The sequence below is a fragment of the Acanthochromis polyacanthus genome, chromosome 21 (genome assembly GCF_021347895.1).
Source record: "Acanthochromis polyacanthus isolate Apoly-LR-REF ecotype Palm Island chromosome 21, KAUST_Apoly_ChrSc, whole genome shotgun sequence".
In the NCBI taxonomy this organism is placed as follows: Eukaryota; Metazoa; Chordata; class Actinopteri; family Pomacentridae; genus Acanthochromis; species Acanthochromis polyacanthus.
The window spans coordinates 14,461,566-14,482,763 of NC_067133.1; the positions used below are offsets into that span (position 1 = coordinate 14,461,566).

Genomic DNA, 21,198 nt, shown 5'->3' on the forward strand with positions numbered 1-21,198 from the left:
CACTTCGGCTCGACAACCTTGTCGTGACAATAAAAAGCAACTTTACTATTGTATTCTCATGCTGAAAAGACAACCTTACAGACACAATCTTGTTCTACAAAACTTCTGAGTACATGCCTTGACTTACAGCGATATGCCTGGGGGGGGCTCAGATCTAAACTTACAGGACTGACAGCAATGATGTTGCAATCAAATACATCTACAGAAATGAGGACTGAGTTAGATGTCAAACAGGCATCACAGGATGTTGAACTGCTCTATAAAAAACAAGCAACACTATTTGCAGAAGGTTCATTTGAATATTGAGGGGAAACATTAAGTCGGGGGTCTGGGGTCCTTTTACACTGAAATTTTGAACATTAAACACTTCTTTTCTTGCATTCTGGCAAGTTTTTATGAATCAACTTGCACCTTTAATGCATCCATTTCTCACTGATGTGTGTTATTTATAAAGGGGAAAATACAAAATTCTGTTGACAATTCAAAATACTATGGCATATATTTGGATCCAACGAGGTTTTTTAACAACGTTAGTGGTTCCAAGGCCTCAGAGAATATTTTGACTGTTAAAAAAATACAGATTAGTACTAAAATGAATGGCTAATCTTGTGGGTATCAAAGTTTTGCCCCCCTGGGTGGGAGTAAATGAGTTCTTATAATGTGACAGTGACAAGCAGCAGCAGGCGAGTTCTCTGAGCTGTTTGGCGTGTAAACCCGCACATGACAGTCTCTGCTTACATGTCTCCTCACATATCAATATCAATAATATGTCATGACATTACACTGTTTACAGATGACACAGAAGGTCTGTGGCAGATTAAAGCCTAAAATCTACATCATTTACACATTTTAGCTTTTGGCTGTTTAGCTTGTAGTTTTCATTTATCATGAATGATAAATGTCCTTGGCCAGTAAGACGCCTTCTGAATGATCCAACACTTTAACACGTTCACGGAGGCCCCGGAAGTCTTGATGAATTAAAAAGGCAAATTCAAAATCCAGTAACAGCTTGAATTCCATGGAAAAGAAGGCATTTTCCAATCAGCAGGGCACAAAAAAGACTTTTTTTGATGGCACAGTTTGATTAGACATGAAACTTTCATAGGCATGAGGACAGTTTCACATTAAAGGATTTGCCTCAGTCTGGTCCTAATCCATGTCTGCATTTCAGTTCCTTCCATTAGCTTTTGGCATGTATCTCCTCACACAATTAGTTTCTCTGTAGCTTTTCTTTGTTATCCTCTGCTTTTCTGTGGGGTTTTTGTGTGCTTGCTGATAATGCAGTGTAATCATTTAAAACAAACAAATGGGCAGAGCAGAACGAAAAGTTTATACTATGACTCAGCCACTACTCCACTCGAAAGCATGAGTTTCCATGTGCCACGACCTGCACAGATAGAGTTACAGTCGAACAACACCCATTGGCTGAAAGTAGGTCAAGTTTAGCTTCACGTCATTCTTAGCTGTGGCACTACAGCCGATTGTTCCCTGGTTGCTGGGCTTCACGGCAGCTCTGAGAGGCTCATTTTGGCACGTTCGAAGTCACACAAAATGCAAAGGACACAGCAACATGCTTTGATACGAACATATGCCATCTGAGAGGGGAAACTGTTGTACCAGTCGGATCTAATCTGTGTCCCTGTCACACAATGAAGCCGCTTTATTTATCAAGTAATAGGGCACTGGTTGTCTTCGGAAAATATTTTGACACAAAAACATACTTGCATAAACTAGTAAAGGATTTAACACACTCATATGTTGGTTTCTGTTTTGTTCCGATATTCACATTTACATTGGTTTTGGTCTGAGTGAAAGCTTGAGTACGTATAAGTTGGAATAACAAGCCACTGAAGTCAACAGAAAGTTACTGATGGATCCGCTTTTATTGGTGGTCAAATAAATGATTTTAGTGTATTTTCAGAACATACTTGGCCACAGTTATCGTTTCTGGAATGCTTTTGGTCAGGCTGAAATAACAACAGCAAACACTAACTTTTAGAGTGGACATATAGGTGCAGTCTGGTAATGAGCCTGTCCATCACAGATTTTATAGGCTGACAAACCTGCTCTAAACACCTTGCGGACTCAGTAAATGCAAGAAAATTACATGGGAGCAGCTGAGACATGAAAGAGTTTGGGTAATACGCTACAGCTTCAGTTTTCAGCTGACCGCATGACTGAGGCAACTTCATGAGCGAACATGAATTAGGGAGTCAGTCTGTTATGTCATAAAATCAGCTAGAAATCTTCCATAGATCTGATTGTCAGCAATTAACACCATGAACAACACTTTTGAGAAGCTCTCAGCAAGAGCATTTCATATGATAATGGCTGGTTTAATCTCCTGGGAGGCTCCAGGGGCCAACAGTAACTGGACCTTTTGTGACCTACTCCCTCATTTACATCCACACTGTGTTGTTTGTATCTGTTTTTTGAACCAAAAAATAAATTAGGAATCCATAGAATATGGATGATCTAAATCTTAACACGCTTCAAGATAGGTTTCTATTGTTATTCTCTTTTTAAAGCCCTTTTTCATATCAGCTTTTATTGTTCATTGGTGGTGCATAAAATCAAATCACAAGCTTTTAAACCATGACTTTTGTGGAGACTGGAGCCCTGCAGCCTTCATTTGCTTTGCTGATAGACTGGCCGAGTTTTGCGCAATAATTTCTGTTTCAACCGCTCTCATGTGGGAGCTTTTTGTGGCGATGACTGCACGTAATGTACGGAAATAGAAAATAATTCCTGGGATTTGGATGATTTCATGAAACCACCGTCTTATTTAATGAGATAAATGGGTTATTTATGCAACTATCCTTAAAATAAAACCTTATGTTTCATGCTATTTTTAGTTCCTTGTTTTGTTTTTTTTGCTTGACTTTGAGTAAATGCAACTAATACAGTGTTCCTTTTTGGTTATCTTTGGTTTTTGTATTTTATGTTGTTTTGGCAGCTGTAATAACTAAATTCTTTAATAACATAAAACAAGAAAAGCACTCAGAGAGCGCATTACTCCGCCAAGGCTGTTCATTTACCCCTATGGCATTGTCAGAAATGCAGCCCATTTTTGTAGAAATGCAGCATTATTTTTATTAGTTATTGATGGTCAGATATCATGGCACCATAGAATGCAGCCATTTAATATACATGCACCCACAGACAAAATGACCTTGCGCTGAGCACAGGCGTGTGTTATGGATGTGTATATTATGTACGGATACCAAACTATGTGACCTAAATATGTAGTGGGTGGTGGAAATTGATGGGACTCAGAAACACCCCCACAACTTAATCAATTGTTTCTTTTATCATTTTCATGTCCGCAGTGGTGGATTTGTATGATACAGAAATCCTGAACAAATCTGTTGATCCACACTAATCTGCATCACTGCCAAAATCTAATGAGGTGTTCCTTGTGTCATTTCTGACCTTCCCTGAAAATTTCATCCAAATCCAATATTCTGTTTTTGAGTAATGTTTCTAACAGACAAACAAATGTACGATCATCACGTAACTCTGCGGCGTTCCTTGGTAGAATAATAAACTGACATCTTTATTCATCTCAATAGAAGGATTGATAGCAAAAAATGCCTTTTTAAATGAATGTATACATAAGAAATTATGTCTTCAACCAACAAAAATCTGACAATGCATGCATATAGAAAAAGAACGATAAAGAAAATTATTTTTATTCCATTTAATGCTACTTTATAAACTTCATCACCTTTTTAGAGGAGTAGCATACTTTTGAGTAACATGTTACATTTCAGATTAAGATTTAACATAAAGAATGGATAAAGTTGAAAAATAAAATACATTACTAAAGACTGAATCAGTCATTTCTATCCAATATGATGTCAGATGTTTGATAAAATTTAAAATGTTAGCGCTTTTGATGATGTCACCTCTAAACCTCTGATTATTCATTGAAATTTAAAAAAAAAAAAATCATCAAAATTTTAATGAAGAAAGGAAATAGTTGAGAAAAATTTTTTAGAAAGTGAATGACTCCAATTGTTTAGATCCCCTTTAGTTCAGTTTATCACATGCAGGGCAAAACTGTAGAACAAAATTGTCCATGTTGTTTTTTTATGCTACTCACAAAAAATACCAATTATTTTAGTTAATCAAGATTCAACATGTCATAGTACATATCTTATTTATTTCTGCTGATCCTTGTAAGGGCCCTTAAACTGTAATGCAAAACACACATTGTCATAGGCATAGATTTCAGCCAGCCTCAGTATTTGGAACGTGTATTTGTCCCCTTTAATAAAAAAAAAAGAAGAAGAAAAAGGACCACACTGCCTCAATTTTGTGGTTTACTTTACATAAATACAAACTTTTCCACTGTGAATTGATGCAGAACAAGAGACAAATTGGTACCTAAACATTTACCAGAAGGCAGAAAATTAAATGTTTTGATACCCAAACTTTCTTGGGATAGACACCGAGACTCTTGCTTCATGTGTTCCCCCAATGTTTGAATTACATCTATACTAACACACAAATTTTAACACAAAAGTTAAAATTAAAAAAGTTGAATTAATGTATGTTCCCTTAAATATCCCTCATCCTCTTATCCTAATTGACGTTATGCCACAGACCAAAATCTTATAACAGTTTTTTTTTCCTGGAAGGAAAAACCCACTGAGTCAAGATCTCTCTAGCCAAAAACTAGTGAAAAAATGTTTTGGTCATGAAATGTCAGAAAATGTTTCAAAAGAGCCCAAACACTTCCAAAATGCAAGATGCTTGCTTCACATTGTTGCTTTGAAAATCAGAGACACAAAAATCTATAGTTTGATAAGCAAAAAAAATTAAATGGATATTTTTAATAACATCAGTGATAATATTCAACTTGCCAGACTGTTTATTGAGTCAAACTGTATTTGCAAAGCACATCTGTGTTGTGATAGAGTTTAAATGTTCAGCTAAATAGTAAGAATTAAAAATGCTCAATAAATAAAATAAAAATAAACAGCAGTATGAGCTAATGATCATAGATGTCCTATATTCTGAGCGTTAATCATGAGTAATGTCTGTTCCTCTAAAACCCCTCACCATAATAAGATTCAACAAAAAAAATAAAAAAAATCACAAATATTGTGCAGAAAATGCAGACTATATAAGATAAATGACAAAGAATCAGAGACATATTATTGCTGTTATTATTATTATTATTATTATTATTATAAGAGGATGATGATGAAGCTAATAAATCACATTAGCTTCATAAGCTGATTAATCTTTTGTTTTTCTTTTTACAAAAACAAAGAAAAAGAAATCAAAAATTCGCAAAAGTGCAGCCTAAAAGGAATAAGGGGTAATAACTAATATTGGGTTATTATTGTTATTATTATTATTACTATTATTATTATTATTATTATTATTAGAAAAGGAAGATAATGAAACAGACAAAATTGCATGAGCTTCATAAACTATCAAATCAAAAATCAAATGTGCAAAAAACTGCAGACTAAAATGAATAAAGAATAATAATTTTCAATCAATTTTAGGTCATAACCTTTTCATTATTGTTTCAGTATAATAATAATAATTAAAAAATAACAATAGCTATTATTATTGTTGTTGTTGATGATGATGATGTTATTCACCATAACGACTTGTTCACCTCAGACATATACAACTCCAATATTTCCGAGCGTCTCTGAACGCAGCACCACCCGGGCAGCGGAGTTGTTTTTTCCCCAACGCTCCCTGAACACCCCGCGGTCTCCGCCCTCCCGGTGCTTTGACGTCAGCGGCGTCCGTCTCCGCACATGGATGGAGGAGTGCAGCGACTCCCTCCACCCTCCGCCTCCTCGCCTCCAGCTATTTGCCAGCCAGCCCCAACGACAGACAGCCAGCCGCTCGCCGTCCTGCTGCTACGCGGAGCCTCGTCTTGTCCCCTCCGAGCCCCCGGCGTCGTTGTGCCCACCTGTGCGGACATCCACGGGCTGGATAGCGAGTTCGGTCGCGACTTTTTCGTAAATTGCGGGGGGGGAATTTAGTCTTTGCGAGCTTTGTTCTCCAACTGCCCTTCAAGACATATGGAGAAAATGGCCAGACCTCTTCCTATAAACCCAACTTTTCTGCCGCCGACTCACGGCGTCCTCAAGTCCCTGCTGGAGAACCCGCTGAAGCTGCCTTTCCATCATGACGAAGGTACGTTTATTACGGAACAAACTTGACCTGCTGTCGACCGCCGCTTGTTTTCACTTCGTAGACGGATTTGACAGATACGCAGTGAAGGACACAGGTTCACCAAACCCATTCATAGTGACTTCTCTTGTCGATATACGATCTTTGTCGAAAAATAAACAACGTTATGTAATTATTCCTGCGAACTGCAGATATATTGAAACCAAAAAGCTGCTTGTCTCGTCTGAATATTATCTGACTGACAGGTTGACGGGAAATGGCTAACTTGCTGTTTTTGCATTATTTGCCAGTTTTGCGTGATGCAGACTGTGCAGATATATTGTGACTGCGCCGTTTTTAGCTTGGAAGTACTGTTTATAACCTTTAAACCCTCTTGTCTTCAATGGGATTTATCTTAGCGGTACCACTAGCTGTCGATAGAGGGCGTCTTTTCTGCTCTGAGGCTGTTGTGGTTGCTTGCAGTACACTCTCTCACCCACTGTTTGTTTTTAATGTACTGAGTGTCTTTAAATTAGGATTCCTAGGACACGGAGACCTAGTTTTTAACCATAAAGGGTCAGTTCAGGATAATCGCAAATATTTCCCCAAATTAGCTCAACTTTATTTATGTTGCATGTTTTAACACAGCCTGAGTTGTGCATTTGATACAACAAACAAGAACAAAAATATGTGCAAAAAGCAAGACAGGATAACGACTTGTAAAATACTTTAAAAAAAAAACAAAAACATGCAAGGTCAAATTCTGAAATAAAATAATGGAAGAAAACCATTAGGAGCAACCGCAAGCTACTTTAATCATGTACATTTTTTAATTTTTTTTCTGAAAATGTTGATTTGATTGAAAGAGAATGGTAGAACGGTTAAAAGCAGTTGATCTAAGGATGTGTAGCATGCATGGCATTATGAAACAAAGTGAGTTTGGCTTTATTTGTTTATGGTGACATAAAATATTGATCCTTTGCAGAAAGTGACTTTATTACAGCAGCTACAATTAGTCAAGAACCCACATCTGACACTGACCGTAAAAGATCTGGCACAAAACCTAATCACAGAAGTCCAAGGGGACTTAGATCAGAGTAATAGAAATAATGCTTACATTATGTAAAATATACTGTATAGAAATTTTGAAGTGTGAAAGCATGTAGAAAAATGTCTAATGCAAAAAAAAAACAAACAGTTTGAACAAAAATTACTTGCATAGCTAAAATCTTAAAATGGAATTAAAATGGAAAAATATTTATGTAAAAGCTTAGATTTTCAGCACCACTTCAGTGCCGTTGATTTAACATGTCAATAGACTTCCAGAAATAATCAACTGACATTTCACTGCATTTTTATTAACCTCTGGTAGAAAACGGCTCTCTATTTCACATTTTGCTCTTTTGTTTAAATTGACCCATTTTACAAGACACTGAAATGACTCTGTGCAAACTTTGGCAGGATTTGGCAAAGACAAGGAAAAGGAGAAGAAGCTTGACGATGAGAGCAGCGCAGCCAGCCACCCACAGTCGGCCTTCCTCGGGCCGACCCTGTGGGACAAAACCCTTCCCTATGACGGGGACAACTTTCAGCTGGAGTACATGGACCTGGAGGAGTTCCTGTCAGAAAACGGCATCCCGGCCAACACGACCCAGAGTGACCAGGCGCCGCAGACGGCACAGCCTCCTCAGGCTGCCCCTCTGCAGCAGGCCCCGCCACCCGCCCCGCCCACCCCCTCCGTGGTGGACCTGAGCAGCCGAGCCACCACATCAGTTCACACAGGCATGGCGCCTCAGACCTGCCTCCACAGCCCCAGCACAGCAGGTAGGGAAGCACATGCAGCAGAGCCTGATGTGCACCTGATAACACACCTGCATGCAGGGGCACATGGGATCACATGCTTGGTCACTGCTTCTCAGCGTCAGGAGAGGCTCTGAACGTCTATGCTGCTGTTTACACACGTACACACACACACACTCACACTCTCCACATTAGAGCAACTCTCAGCCCTGAGATACTGGGAGAGAACAAGTTCCTTCCCCCAAGAGTCCCTGAAGGCATCACAGTGTGCTGCTGTTTCTCATTTAGCTCCTAATGCTGATCTTCCCGTAGTTTGATCACAGGTTAGATAAACACTGACATACTTCAATTCAGTTTTACGGCCCTGATCTGGACTTCAGAATCCCTCAGTAAAAGCTGAGCGGGCTCAAGTCCCGGGATGCAGTTAGGTGTCATTGTCAAAGCTCTGACTGAAACAAAAAGCTGTCTGTTGACCCTTTTGCTATTGTTACAAAGGTGTATTGAGTTTCTCATTTCCTTTGTCAAATTATGGTGTTCATTTTAATTTCTTGGAATTCCCTGCAGAGTTTGGCAACCGCCCATTAGAGCTGCTTGCGTTTGTCAGACACGCGATTCAGAAAATCCTACGTTATGCTGAACTTGATTTAGCATTTGTGCTGTACTGTACCGTTAATGACTTCAATTTTTAAAGAATTTAAGCCATTTTTAAGCTGTGCGTGGTCATCGGAACATTTTAAAATTTCAAGAAAGGCACTGAACCACATAGAGGCAGAGTTGCTATGTTGTGGTGGTCTATTAGAGCTTTTCATAATCGAAAATCATATCATTATAATGAGCTGACATTAAGTCGGCTGTTAGACTGAGGCACTAAACTGTGCAACTGTGTTTGTTAAGCTGCTGCCAGATTCTATTTGGGTTTTGAATTCACCAGACACTAGAACGCTTTAAATCATTTTCAAAGGCCGACCCTCACAACAAACATAAACAGAGTAAATTCTCAGCAGAAAAAACCCAACCACGGCTCTGGAGACTGTTTAGCGTTCCACATCCAAACTTCACACTAAAAAGCTCCTGGCAGAAGATCTGACGATATGTGGCACATAAATAAAGTGTATTGGGGGGTTTGCTGCCGTTGCTGTTACCTGTAAATGCAGAGAGAGTCGGGGTTCTGGTGAAAAGCGACATGCAGAGTCAAGAGTCAGAGAGTGCCTAATGGAGTGTTAAATAACATAACCTGCAGTCAGAAAAATGCAGATTCATCTTCTGTGCAGGAGCTTATTGATGTTAGTGGTGATCAAAGTCTGTAGATAATGAGCGGATAGTCGTGAATTGTTTTCGGGGACTGAATGTGTCGAGTCATGTTGGCACATTCTTCGGTGAAATTGTCGTTAATTTTCCCCTGAAGGAACCACAAACATGGAGTTTTACTGCTGTTATGTTGGAGCTGTTTGTGCCAAATGTTGGTGTGACTTCAGTAGATCTCTGCAGCTGTTGGACCTCAGCCTCACAAACACTTCAGCTCAGTGTTTTGAGTCCCAAAGATGAACGGTTAGGAAGGAAGAAACCTTGGTGACAGACTGCAGTGCTATCTTCATGACACTGATTAAGCTGAATTAAGTTATTTTTTTATATTTCTCAATAAATTCTCTGAATCGCCTTTATTTAAACAGAAGCAAAACAACCTGCAGTTACAGTCCATGCAAGAATATCAGAATATTCAAAGCATATTTGTTGATCAAGGTGATTTTGCATAGAGTTTTCAATGCTGAATTACATAATTAGGTAGAAAAATACATACACTAACACAGGAAAACGAAAAAACCCACAAATTCTATAAAAAATGCAGGCTGTAAAGAGAAAAATCAGAAGTGTGTGATTTAAATTTTAGGTCATAGCTCTCTTGTCACAGTTCATAATAAGCAAACAACTGTAGATTTAACAAAAACTTGCTCTATTTTCTCAAAGTTCATCTTTAATTAATGTCTGCTCCACTGAATATCCTTCTTCCTCATTTCCTCATTCCTTTAAGCAGCAGACTCAAATATTTCATTTTGATAGTGGATTTGTGATGCGATAGATTTTTTTGTGTGCGTGTCTGAAAATGGCAGAAAATAACTAACTTTCTGAAGTTGTAGGTAGTGGCTTTCCATTGCTCCTTTGATAGTCAGAAATAAAAAAAAAACAAAAACATTTCTTATCAGAAATCTTTATATGTGATGATCAAAATAATTGTACCAAAATCCCTCATTTAACTGTGTGACTTGATGCTTTCACAAATTTGCAACACGTCTGTTCCTGTGACTACATAGAGGTGTGCAGATGAGCATTTTAACCTGAGAACAGTGCATCCAGAGACAAAGTGGTGCTCCAGAGGAGGTGCATCTGGACAGGACAGTTTATTCTCACCTTAGTGCACATGTATATACGTCCAAAGGCAGAACTTGTGTGTTGTGTTTTGGTCTGTGTGCGTCTTCACATTTACCTCTCACGTGAACGCAGCTGGGGTTTCCTGCAGCGTGCTGGGCCATGTGACGCACACATGCAGCACCGTGTGCAGCGCTGAGCTACAAACAGGAGCTTGTCACGGAATGAACCTGCCTGCTTCTCCTCTCTCGTCCCTCCCCCCTCGCTCTCTCCCTCCCTTCCTCCCTCACACTTTCACCCTCCCTTCAGGCACTCTCCACTTCCCGTCCAGTCTTCCACTCTCCCTCCCTCCTTCCCTCCCTCACTCCCTCCTTCCCTCGCCAGAATCGGCCTGGACTCGGAGCCAGGGCACAGGCTGTACCCTGCAGAGATCACATGGACTTGGGTGTGCTTTTGTCACGTGCACGCAATGTTGTTCCAGCTCAGCAAGTCTGGTCTCGTCTAACCAGCCACACTGCCACCACCACCCACAACAACCACAATGCCTCTGTGGCTGAGCTGCACTCACAAGGCAGCTGATAGCATTTGTTATCATGAGTAAAAAACAAATGAAGGAACCAGTGCTAAGGCGTTTCTCTGTCAGAGCCACCTGTACAGGCGTCCAGGAGATGGACCCCAGTGCGTTGCTGGCAGAGGCCAAAGGGGAACTCAGATGTAGGATGGTCAGAGGGTGTGTTGTGTTGCATTCCAGCGTGTTAGTCAACAAGACGTGGCTCAGCAAGAAACAAATAATCTCATTTGAGGAGCTAAGTGCAGAGTCCATATCAATATATAGAAATAATTTAGTGTCAAAGAAGACAGCAGGAGTCCATCAGTTCTCATCAGATCTGCTCTCATGTTGATGTAGCAGCCAGTTTCTCTGGTCTCTTGCAAACCAAGTCTCTTCATCTTGTGCCCTGTGGGCAGGGCATGCTGGCCCTGCATGAGTGGCCTGGAGGAATCTGGCCTTGTAAGACATGAAAACAAACCTCAGCTCTGCAGCAGTATGCTAATAAACTAATTATAGGTACAGTGTGAATAGATCTCATGAAAGGACCAGGTCCAGCAATGTGATGTGGTTCCGATGTCCTGCTGAAGAAAGCAACAAATACACATTTTCATTTTTTTAGAATCTCAGTAATTTCTTCTAAACATGTGGTCACTGTAGTTTACAAATAGGAGAAAATACTACATTTGTTCAGAGACTACTTTTAGATTCATATACTATCTTAAGTAAGCATATCCAGAAAAGCAAAGTGCATGTGTTCATTAGAGCTGCAACTAATGATTATTTTCAATTATTTGAGAAGTTGTTTGGTCTATAAAATGCCAGAAAATGGTGAAAAATGTTAATCTGTGTTTCCTAAAGCCCAAAATAACTTCCTCTAATGTCTCGTTTGGTCCACAACTCAGACATTCAGTGTATTGTCATAGATGAGGAAAGAAACCAGGAAATATTCACATTGAAGAAGCTGGAATAAGGAATGTTCTATTTTTCTTACAAATGGCTGAAGCCAGTTAATTTAGCTGCAGTGTTTATCGCTATTAAAGAATAGTTTTAGTTTTTCTTGGATAACTATGGAGCCCGGTGGAACAGTTGATATGATTTTAGGATATATAAGACTCACAATATAGATGTAATACTTATGCATACGTTAGTTTATGATGCTGGTGTTTTGTTTTTTTTTTTAATCAAGATTAAAAAAATATGGAAAATCACCAGACTTTTCCTTTAGTAAGCATTGTGTACTCTGTGAATAAGTTTGGATTTCTGAGCTGATTAAAATTGAAATCAGCTGTCAAAGCAAGTTAGCTACAACTCCTTGGGTCCTTTAACCCCCAAATGTAACTTTTAATGGGATCGACTGGCTGTTTTTGAGCCATTATTGTTCCACCGAGGTCAGAGTTCAGAAGCTTTGTCCTCCGCACAGATTTGACCAACAGCTCGTCTTATCGCCGACTGCAGTTTTATCACCCACAGTGACACGATAACACTCACAGTAACTTAGATATGATCACGTAGCGTGACAACGACCTGAAACCACCTTGTGTGTCAACAGATAAATCGCTCATGCATCAAATTAAAACAAGTTATGCGGGTATTCCACACAGCTCTTTATAGGTCAAGTCGCGTACCTTTCTTGGCTTGTTCATTTTAAACTTCTTTTCGAGGTGAGGTGGGACTTTTTTTTTGTGAATTTATACTTCCTCTCCATTGGAATTTGTGGTTCAATGGTTTTAGACAGTAGAGGTCAATGAACCGGCCGGCGTGTTGTACGGTTGCTATAAACTGACTGGTTAAGGTGATTAGGGCGAGGCTGGCTATTTGTGGGTTAGAGTGCAGTTCTGACAGACACCAGTTTTAGGTAGTAAGAAGCTTGTTCTCTGGCAGCGTTTGGTTTATGAGTGGTGGGAGGTTCAGTTGGTCTATTTATGTCGGAGCTTAAGGACAGATTTCCTCTAGGGTGTAAGTGTGGTGCGTAGGAATCATGTGATTTATCAGATGGTCAGAAATTGTGGGAGCCACTGGCAGAAAAGTCATTATGTCATGTCTGTAACCGATCTGTCCTTTTAATAAACTGCACTGAAAACAAAACCGCTCCGTTAAATTCCAAAAACTGTTCAAATGGGATGATTTCCTGATTTGTATTTAACCTAAACTGGCTTTACACTTTAGGTTGCACCAAAAAACTTTCTCATTTTTCAATATTTACTTGTACTATCTATGTAATTTACCAATCAGCAGTAAAAATAATGCTTTTTTTTGGACTTTTTACTTTTTTCTTCTGTTTTGTAGTCTTAATGTTGAATTCCTTATTCAGAAAATTAACTGGCAAATCATTCAGTGCTGAAAATAATTAGCTGCTGCTTTTGTTTACTTACTTCTCTTTTTTTTAAATTGAGGGCCAGTTCTTGTGCAGCTCTGAATACATCAGAATTCTGGCTAGTTTTTGTTAAATGAGAAAGGAGGAACACCTGTTTAAATGTGTTCTAGTAGAAATGTTTGATACCAAAAGGAATAAAAAGTCATGAGGTTGGAAACATTTGCAGCCGCATCCATCCCTAGTGCAATGTCAACATCTGCTGAAGGCGAGTATCTCCCAACAGATGTGTGAGAAAGTTGTTGCATTTGTTATGTTTTTCACCACGGAATTTTTTCCACACTTCCGCTCAGCTTTACGAGGTGATAATTGGCTGTTTTAACAGTCCTGCATAGTTTTTTTCGAACAAACACTGCTCAGTGTTGGCACTGAAATCTTGTTTTCCGTGGGCTTATCTGAGAAATCTGAGGTGGTGTGGCATTCGCTTTGAGGGTTTCATGTCTCTGTGAAGAAAGCCAGCGTTTCCTCCGAGTAGGATAGCGTCTTCTGATGTGCAGACACACAAACATCCGGTTTGTCTCAGATTTAAAAAAAAAAAAAAAAAATTTCACTGACAGTTGACTCTGACAGCCTCTTCTCAAATCTCCACTGCAGCCAGAAGCAGCGTGAAGGTCACCAGCATTGACTGGCTGTCATAGCAGCGTCACAAGCATAAAAATTTAGGTCATGATGTGTCAGCAGCCAGCGGATCAGCAGCTCATAAACATTCCTGCTGCCTTCTTTTGTCTTCAAGCTATTGTGTTGCTCATCGGGATTTTAGTATCGAGCAGGGATTGCAGGTGTGGTCAGCATCACAAAAGAAATTAGTGCTAATGTAATGAATCAAGGAGTAATTGTTCCATTTAGGCCGACTAATGAACCGAATCATCCTCCCCTGGTCGGTCCATAGCTTCAAATCAATTGGAGAAGCTTTGTACTACAGGCAGACAGACCTGAGGCCAAGCAGCTGCTCAGTGAGGACAATCTGCTGCTTTGATATCAGCTGACCAGAGCTGCTGATAGTTGGAAGATAAGACTGATGAGTCTGTGAAATGTGTGAGCGTGTTTACCTTGTTTTTAAAGCTGGTGTGCTAGCACCACCTGCTGGTAGAATCACAGGATTTTTAATTTTCCAGAAAAGCAATCCTCTCCTCTCTTGTTTTACATCTGCAACCCACACTCAGCTCCATCACCTCAGCAAGTAAATCAAAGGCTGACATTTCCTCAAAGAAATGAGTTCAGAGGACAGATGGAGGCCTCCTGCAGAGAGCTGTAGGAGATGTTCTGAAGAGGGCTCGCTCATTATGTTACATAACCAATTAGCAGAAATGATGAGGGCCACTTTAATGCTGTCATTTCTGCCAAAACCATAGATACTCACAGTTTGGTTTCTGATAAAATCCCCCTCTTTACACCCTATTTTCAAAAAGACAGGTTCTTCTGTGTAGTTACAGGCAGCTAATGTGCATTTTTATGTTTCTGCCCTCCTCCTCAGCACTGCCCTCATCCCGGGACACCCCCAGCCCCATCGACCCAGAGTCCATTCAGGTGCCCGTGACCTATGACCCCGACCCTGCTGACCTGGCCCTGTCCAGCGTACCCGGTCAGGAGATGTTCGACCCCAGGAAGCGCAAGTTCTCCGCCGAGGAGCTGAAGCCACAGCCTATGATCAAAAAAGCCCGCAAGGTCTTCATTCCCGAGGACCTGAAGGTGACCTGCTGCTTGCTTATGTCTGTCAGTTTTAGCCGGGGGGAGGTTAGGGGTTCTTCATAGCGATGTGAGATCAGATCAGTTTTGGATCCCGGGGTCTGTTGTTATGTAAGCAGGTGAGGTGAGGTCTGAGGCAAGTTAAACCCTGAGAGGAGGAAGAACCCTGGACTGAGAGCCAAAGCAAAACAACCTAAATTAGTGGTTTAATGCTAAATTTTCTTATTAAAAAATTTGCATTAAATGTAGGACTGAGCATAATTGCTGATGCTGTTTCAGTCTGATTCGGTGTGAAGTACAAACTTTCTTTTAGTAAAACAAGCTAAAGTCTGTCAAATGTGAAGCGTTGCCGAGACGCATTATCTAGAAGTCTAAAATTGACAAAACTGTTTTTGTGTCAGCAACTGTCTGGTCAAAGAACAAGCAAACGAGATCAAGAATTTAAAGCAGAACTTTGCAGTGCTTGACAGTTTTTGGAGACTTTGTGCTTTGAAACATTTCAAGTAATCAAAAACAAGAAAGCACCGACACCCAGTCCTGTTAAATTCCCTTCAGGCTTGTAAATTACAGAATGAAAAGACGACAAACATCTGGCATATTTCATGAAACACACAATTAAAACAGTCAAACTGAACAACAAAACAATGAAAACATCAATTGAATGTTCTGTCCTTTAAAAAAACTGCTTATGTTGTGAGTTTTTCCTCACACTAGCTAGTTCTATTATGTAATTTTTTCATTTCATGTGCAGTTTTAGATGAAAACAAGCTATTTGTAGTCTATGTAGGCACGCTGACAGTGTGTTTGGTGGGTTGATATTCCCAGACAGGTGGTGGTGCAGCATTACAGCTACAGAAAAATCAGCTCAGTTTGTATTTAAAGAAGGATTTCTTTTTCAGTTTTCTTTATCTTCATTTAATTTTTTATTAACTAATCTAGGATCTACAACAGAAGATCTTTGGCCTCAAGGTTTTATGGAGAAATTATAGAGGGACTGTGAAAAGATAAGATTTAAGAATTTTGAATGTGACTTGGTCGACTTAATTTTTTGGGATGGAGTTCAAATATTATTGAAGTATGGACAAGTGCAGCATCTAAACCACAGGAGCTACAATTTATTGTAATTGTTTATCCCTAACTAACACTAGCAAAAAGTATTTACCACTGATGATATTTTAATCTGAGAGCTTCACTCTCCACCAGCAGGGACATATTAGACCTTTTTGTGTGCTTCCAGTGCATCTGATCAGTAACGGGCATTGCATTCAGGAGAAAAAAAAAACACCCACATTTAAATGGTCTTTCTGACTGTGCCACCACTTTCTCTGGTTCTAACGGTCTGCTGCTCCCCCTGCAGGACGATAGGTACTGGGCCCGGCGCAGAAAGAACAACGTGGCGGCCAAGCGGTCACGAGACGCCAGGCGGCTGAAGGAGAACCAGATCGCCATCCGGGCCGGCTTCCTGGAGAAGGAGAACGCCGCTCTCCGCATGGAGGTAGCGGACTTGAGGAAGGAGTTGGGCCGCTGCAAGAACGTTCTGGCTAAATACGAGTCCCGACACGGGCCCCTGTGAGCCCCAAACCCTCGCCTCGCCCGCCCCCATCCACCACCACCAAACCCCCCAAACACCCACTCTGCTCCCCAGACCCTCCTTCCCTCGAGTTTGAAGGACAATGTGTCTCTTTTTTTGGCGGCACTGCCCCCCTCCCCTCCTCCTCCTCCACCAACTCCAGCCCCGCTCTCTTCTCCTCACCCCGCCTCCCCCTCCTCCTTCACCCCACCAACACACACACCTGTATGATTCTGGTATTATAACTGTCATTTTTGACTTCTATCATAAGCTTCAATTCGTCTGTTCCTCCTTTTACTTTACTGTACACATTGTTTGACTAAATATATATACATATACATAGATAAATATATATATATTTACACACGCATACTTCCCACTTTAATGTACTGTGAGGAGTTATGAGCCAACCCACCAGCTGAGTCTGATCCCCCTCCCACTCTGTTACCTTCCACTTTTGAGAAACGATGCCATGCTGTTTGTTGTTCACTTTCATACCGATTTTATACGTGAGATCAGGACTAAAAACTGTTGTTTCCCCTTCTTTGTCTCTCTGTGACGTGTCCAGGAACCTGCTTCTAGCCCCTCTAAGGCTTGTGTTTTTAAGCCCCGTAACGGTTTTGTTTTTCTTCATCTTTTTTTGACCCCTTTTCTTGATGTTCATGTTGTGTATCGGTTTTCTAAACCTCCTCGCGCTCTAACACTACTCTCCTCTTAACAGCATACGCGGTATTTTAACGTTCAGATAGCACTTCACGAGTTTTTCCCTGTGCAATCCTGGCGCAGATTTGCCGTTTCTGAAAACCAGTTGTTATTTTTCTTCATCACTCGGACACTGAGCAATAATTCCTACCCACAGCTAAACTGAGACATGTTCCTCAGCCCTCCCCGCTCGCCCCACTGACAGATCACAACCTACCATCCTCCTTCTTTTCCCATTTTGCATCTTAGCTCACCTCCGTTAACTAAACTAACCTTAGTTAACCTCTGCACTAATGCGTGTCTCACAATCTGATCCGGTGCAATGTTTCCACTCGCTCAAAATTTCCTCCGCCTCATATTTATCTACCTTTTATTTCTCAGATGGAAGATTGTTGTTTTTTTATATATATATATATATATATATATTCTGTTGATATAATTGTTAGTATTAATACTACTCTTGACATTGTTGTTGTTTAGCCTCCTCCTTGTTTTCAGATTTAAGCATGATTTCTTTCACAAAACAAAAAGCTATTCGCAGATCTCTCTCTCTCTCTCTCTCTCTCTCTCTCCCTCTCCCTCTCTCTCTCTCTCTCTCTTTTTTTTTTTGCAAAGTTGTTGATAATTCTTTTTGCTTCTGTTAAACTTAGCATGATTAATATGAGTGTTTTTATTTTAGAAATCAATACAGATGTCTGTAGTCTCTCTTTGTAGCTCTATGTTTGCCTTCTTTTTAAAGATGGCTGTATGAATGTAAAAGATGTTGACAAAAAAGTTGGATGGTGTTGTCCAATACTGTGGTTAACCCAATCAATTTGTTTACTGCAGACCAAACGCTTCACAACAGAGATGATATATTGGTTACAAGAGATATGTTTATATAAACTTATTCTATAAGTTGTTCTTTTTGTACAGTATTTTTCCTATACATTACTGAACTATGTATTTTAAAGGCACAACAGATCCAGAAAATTATTAAAGAATACAAGTATATAACTCAAAGACAAATGCATATAGTGGTATTTTGATATTCTATATTATGTAGGATGTGGTAGTTTTACAGAGATTTGTGGACATTCAGCAGCACCCAAAACCGCCTGGGCATTATTGTACTCATTATTACCGCCATTATTCTTAGTATGACAACACTCCTGCTTACGGCAGTGCCACCGCTGGGCTCCCATGTCATTTAATTCAAAAGAAGCAGATGCTGAAATGCAGTTCAGAAGAAAGAATGTACAGTTCGGTCTCTTTTCAATGCCGTTAACTCGCATTCGGAAAGAACAGACACTTTAACTATGTTTGAACCTCCCAACATTTAATAAGTCGTCCAGTGAAAGGTTTTTCTTTTCTTTCTTGGTGAATGTTTAAGGCTTTCTGTAATCGCGCAGCTTGATTTGATGGGATGAAGTTACTATGAAGGAAGGGAGATCTATAGCTGGTTACCATTGCTGCTCTGTGTGTGTGTGATGGGTTCCTTCAGTCGATGCAGTTGTAGTGTGTCCCTGAACCTGAGTGATGGACACTGGGAAGCCTTTTTTTAATTTCATTTTTGTTTTTGTAGAGATTTTTCAGTTAAGGCTTACAGTGGACTCCCCTAAATGTTAGTTGTGTTGCTGAGCAGCGTGTTGCAAAGCTTTCCGCTAGTCAGTCTAGTGTGTGACTGATTTGTGTTTTTCATGACTGATACAGACGTTTCGGATCAAAAATATGGAAGTCCGAAGATGCCAGTATTAAAATGGAATCATTTATAGAAGTAGATCACAATTATTTGCTTTTTCGTATGTATTAAATATGTTACAGTTAGCAGCATCTAAGCCAGGAAACGGCCTGACTCTGCCCAAGGGTAAAGGATTTATATGATGAAAAAGTGCAGGGAAAAACAACCATTTGAGCTGTTATGTACTGGGCTTATTCTAGTTGTTTTTGTACCAATTAGACAAGAAAAGCGAGCGTTTTCCCCAGTCTCCTACTAAGCTAAACTAACCAGCTGATGGTGGTGGCTTCATATTTAACGTGCTTATAAGAAGCTTTTGTTTTTATTTTTGAAATTTGTGCAAGATTTATACATTAGATAATTTCCCCACATGTGAAACTTTTGATTTAATCCAATTATGGTTTCATTATGTGGTGAACAAGAATGTATTCCATTTAAAAAGAGAAGTACATTGCAAATTTAATTGCTGATTTGAAGAAAAATATCAAATTTGTTAATTTTTTTGCGAATAGAGTTTCATTGGTTGTTTGTTTTAGCAGTAATTGTGCATTTTTAAATATTCGTAAGGGGAATTAGAATTCTGTTTTGTTATTGAGATCCCTGGACTTCCATATTTTAGTGGCAACATCTTAATATTTTAGTCTTTAGTATTTTGTTCTGTTCAAGACATGCAAACCAGATTTAAAGACATAACAACCCTAAAGTCAGTCAGAAAAGTCAACATCCGCCCAATAAAACAAAGCTCATACATTCCAGTCTCAGTCCCAGAGTTGCTTGAACGTTCTAGATCCAATCCAAAGGTGTGTGCGAGATTTAAAAAGATTGTTTTCTAACCACAAACTATCACGTCGATACTTCAGCGCTTTAGAGGAGGGGTTTCCTTCTGCATCTTACCTGCACAAATACCAGGTACACTCAAGTGTAAACAGGGTTTGCAGTGAAGAGTGAAGACTGGAATGATGCCTCCCAAATCTCTGGAGCATCTTTTTATGAAATCATAAATGTATATCTATCTATCTCTATATAGATATATATGTATATACATATATACATATAGGAAAAAGCCAATAATTAATCCATGTGTATCCCAAAATTACCTCACTGTAGAGTGAAATCACTACCTCACCCGGAAATGTTAACCATAATTCTAAGTCTATTCCAGTGCCTTGAATACACTGACTGTTCACCAGTCTCTCAGCAATGTAAAGTCTTCATCACAGCACCGCTCGGATAGGTTCAGATCTGCACTGAAGGGCTTCTTAGTGCATCAAAATCTATATATTATATACACTGACGACTCTTTCATTTCTTATTTTGGACATTGCAACAGACTTGTAACCATTGTATTCATGGCAACACCAACAGACTGTTTCAGAGTGTATAAAAGTACAATATAAGGAGTATTCGCTCTTGTTTGTCATGGAATGGATGCATAACATTTATTCGTGCTGTTCAGCCCTCAGCCTCTCTGTCTCTGTAATTTGTAGTGTCTAATAAAATCCCAATTCTTATCTGTTGTGTCGTATTTTTGTGCTTACAGATTCAGGATAGATTACAAGATTTGGAGTGGAATTCTTGGTCAGATTCTTAGTCCAGATGATATTTGAAGAGCCATCCATCCATTCTCTATACACCGCTTTACCCTTACTAGGGTCACGGGGGTGCTGGAGCCTATCCCAGCTGACTTGGGCGAAGGCAGGGGACACCCTGGACAGGTCGCCAGTCTGTCGAAGGGCTACATATACAGACAAACAGTCACACTCACATTCACACCTACGGGCAATTTAGAATAGTCAATTAACCTCAGCATATTTTTGGACTGTGGGAGGAAGCCGGAGTGCCCGGAGAAAACCCACGTATGCACAGGGAGAACATGCAAACTCCATGCAGAAAGATCCCAGGCCTACCCCGGGATTTGAACTGGGGATCGTCTTGCTGCAAGGCAAAAGTGCTAACCACTACTCCACTGTGCACCAGATATTTGAAGATATTTTCCAATATAATTCAGGGTTTGGGGTCATTTTTTAAATGTAGGCCAAGTTTTTGTGCAGCTTTTATGTGAGTTTTTTTCTGTTTTGGCAAATTTTTTCATTAAAAAAAACAGAAATCTCCATGCAAAGTGTGTAATTAAAAAACTATTTTGATTGTGGAGTCAAAACTTGGTGTTGACAACTTCTACGGCTTTACTGAGATATAGTTTCATACAAAAGTTAAGATTTCTGTTGCTGTGAGTAGAAGATGATATACTTTCCAGAATAATGTTAAAAATCATATATTCTTTTTCAACATTT

General features: G+C 39.8%; 1 protein-coding gene across 1 annotated transcript; it reads left to right on the top strand.

Annotated features, from left to right (window-relative positions):
• Positions 1-5,760: 5,760 nt before the first annotated feature.
• hlfa (HLF transcription factor, PAR bZIP family member a) lies at positions 5,761-20,418 on the top strand. Its single transcript, XM_022190029.2, has 4 exons — positions 5,761-6,171; positions 7,609-7,971; positions 14,707-14,921; positions 16,276-20,418. Exons 1-4 carry the CDS (start codon positions 6,057-6,059, stop codon positions 16,489-16,491), a joined length of 909 nt encoding a protein of 302 aa, XP_022045721.2. The 5' UTR covers positions 5,761-6,056; the 3' UTR covers positions 16,492-20,418.
• Positions 20,419-21,198: the final 780 nt, after the last annotated feature.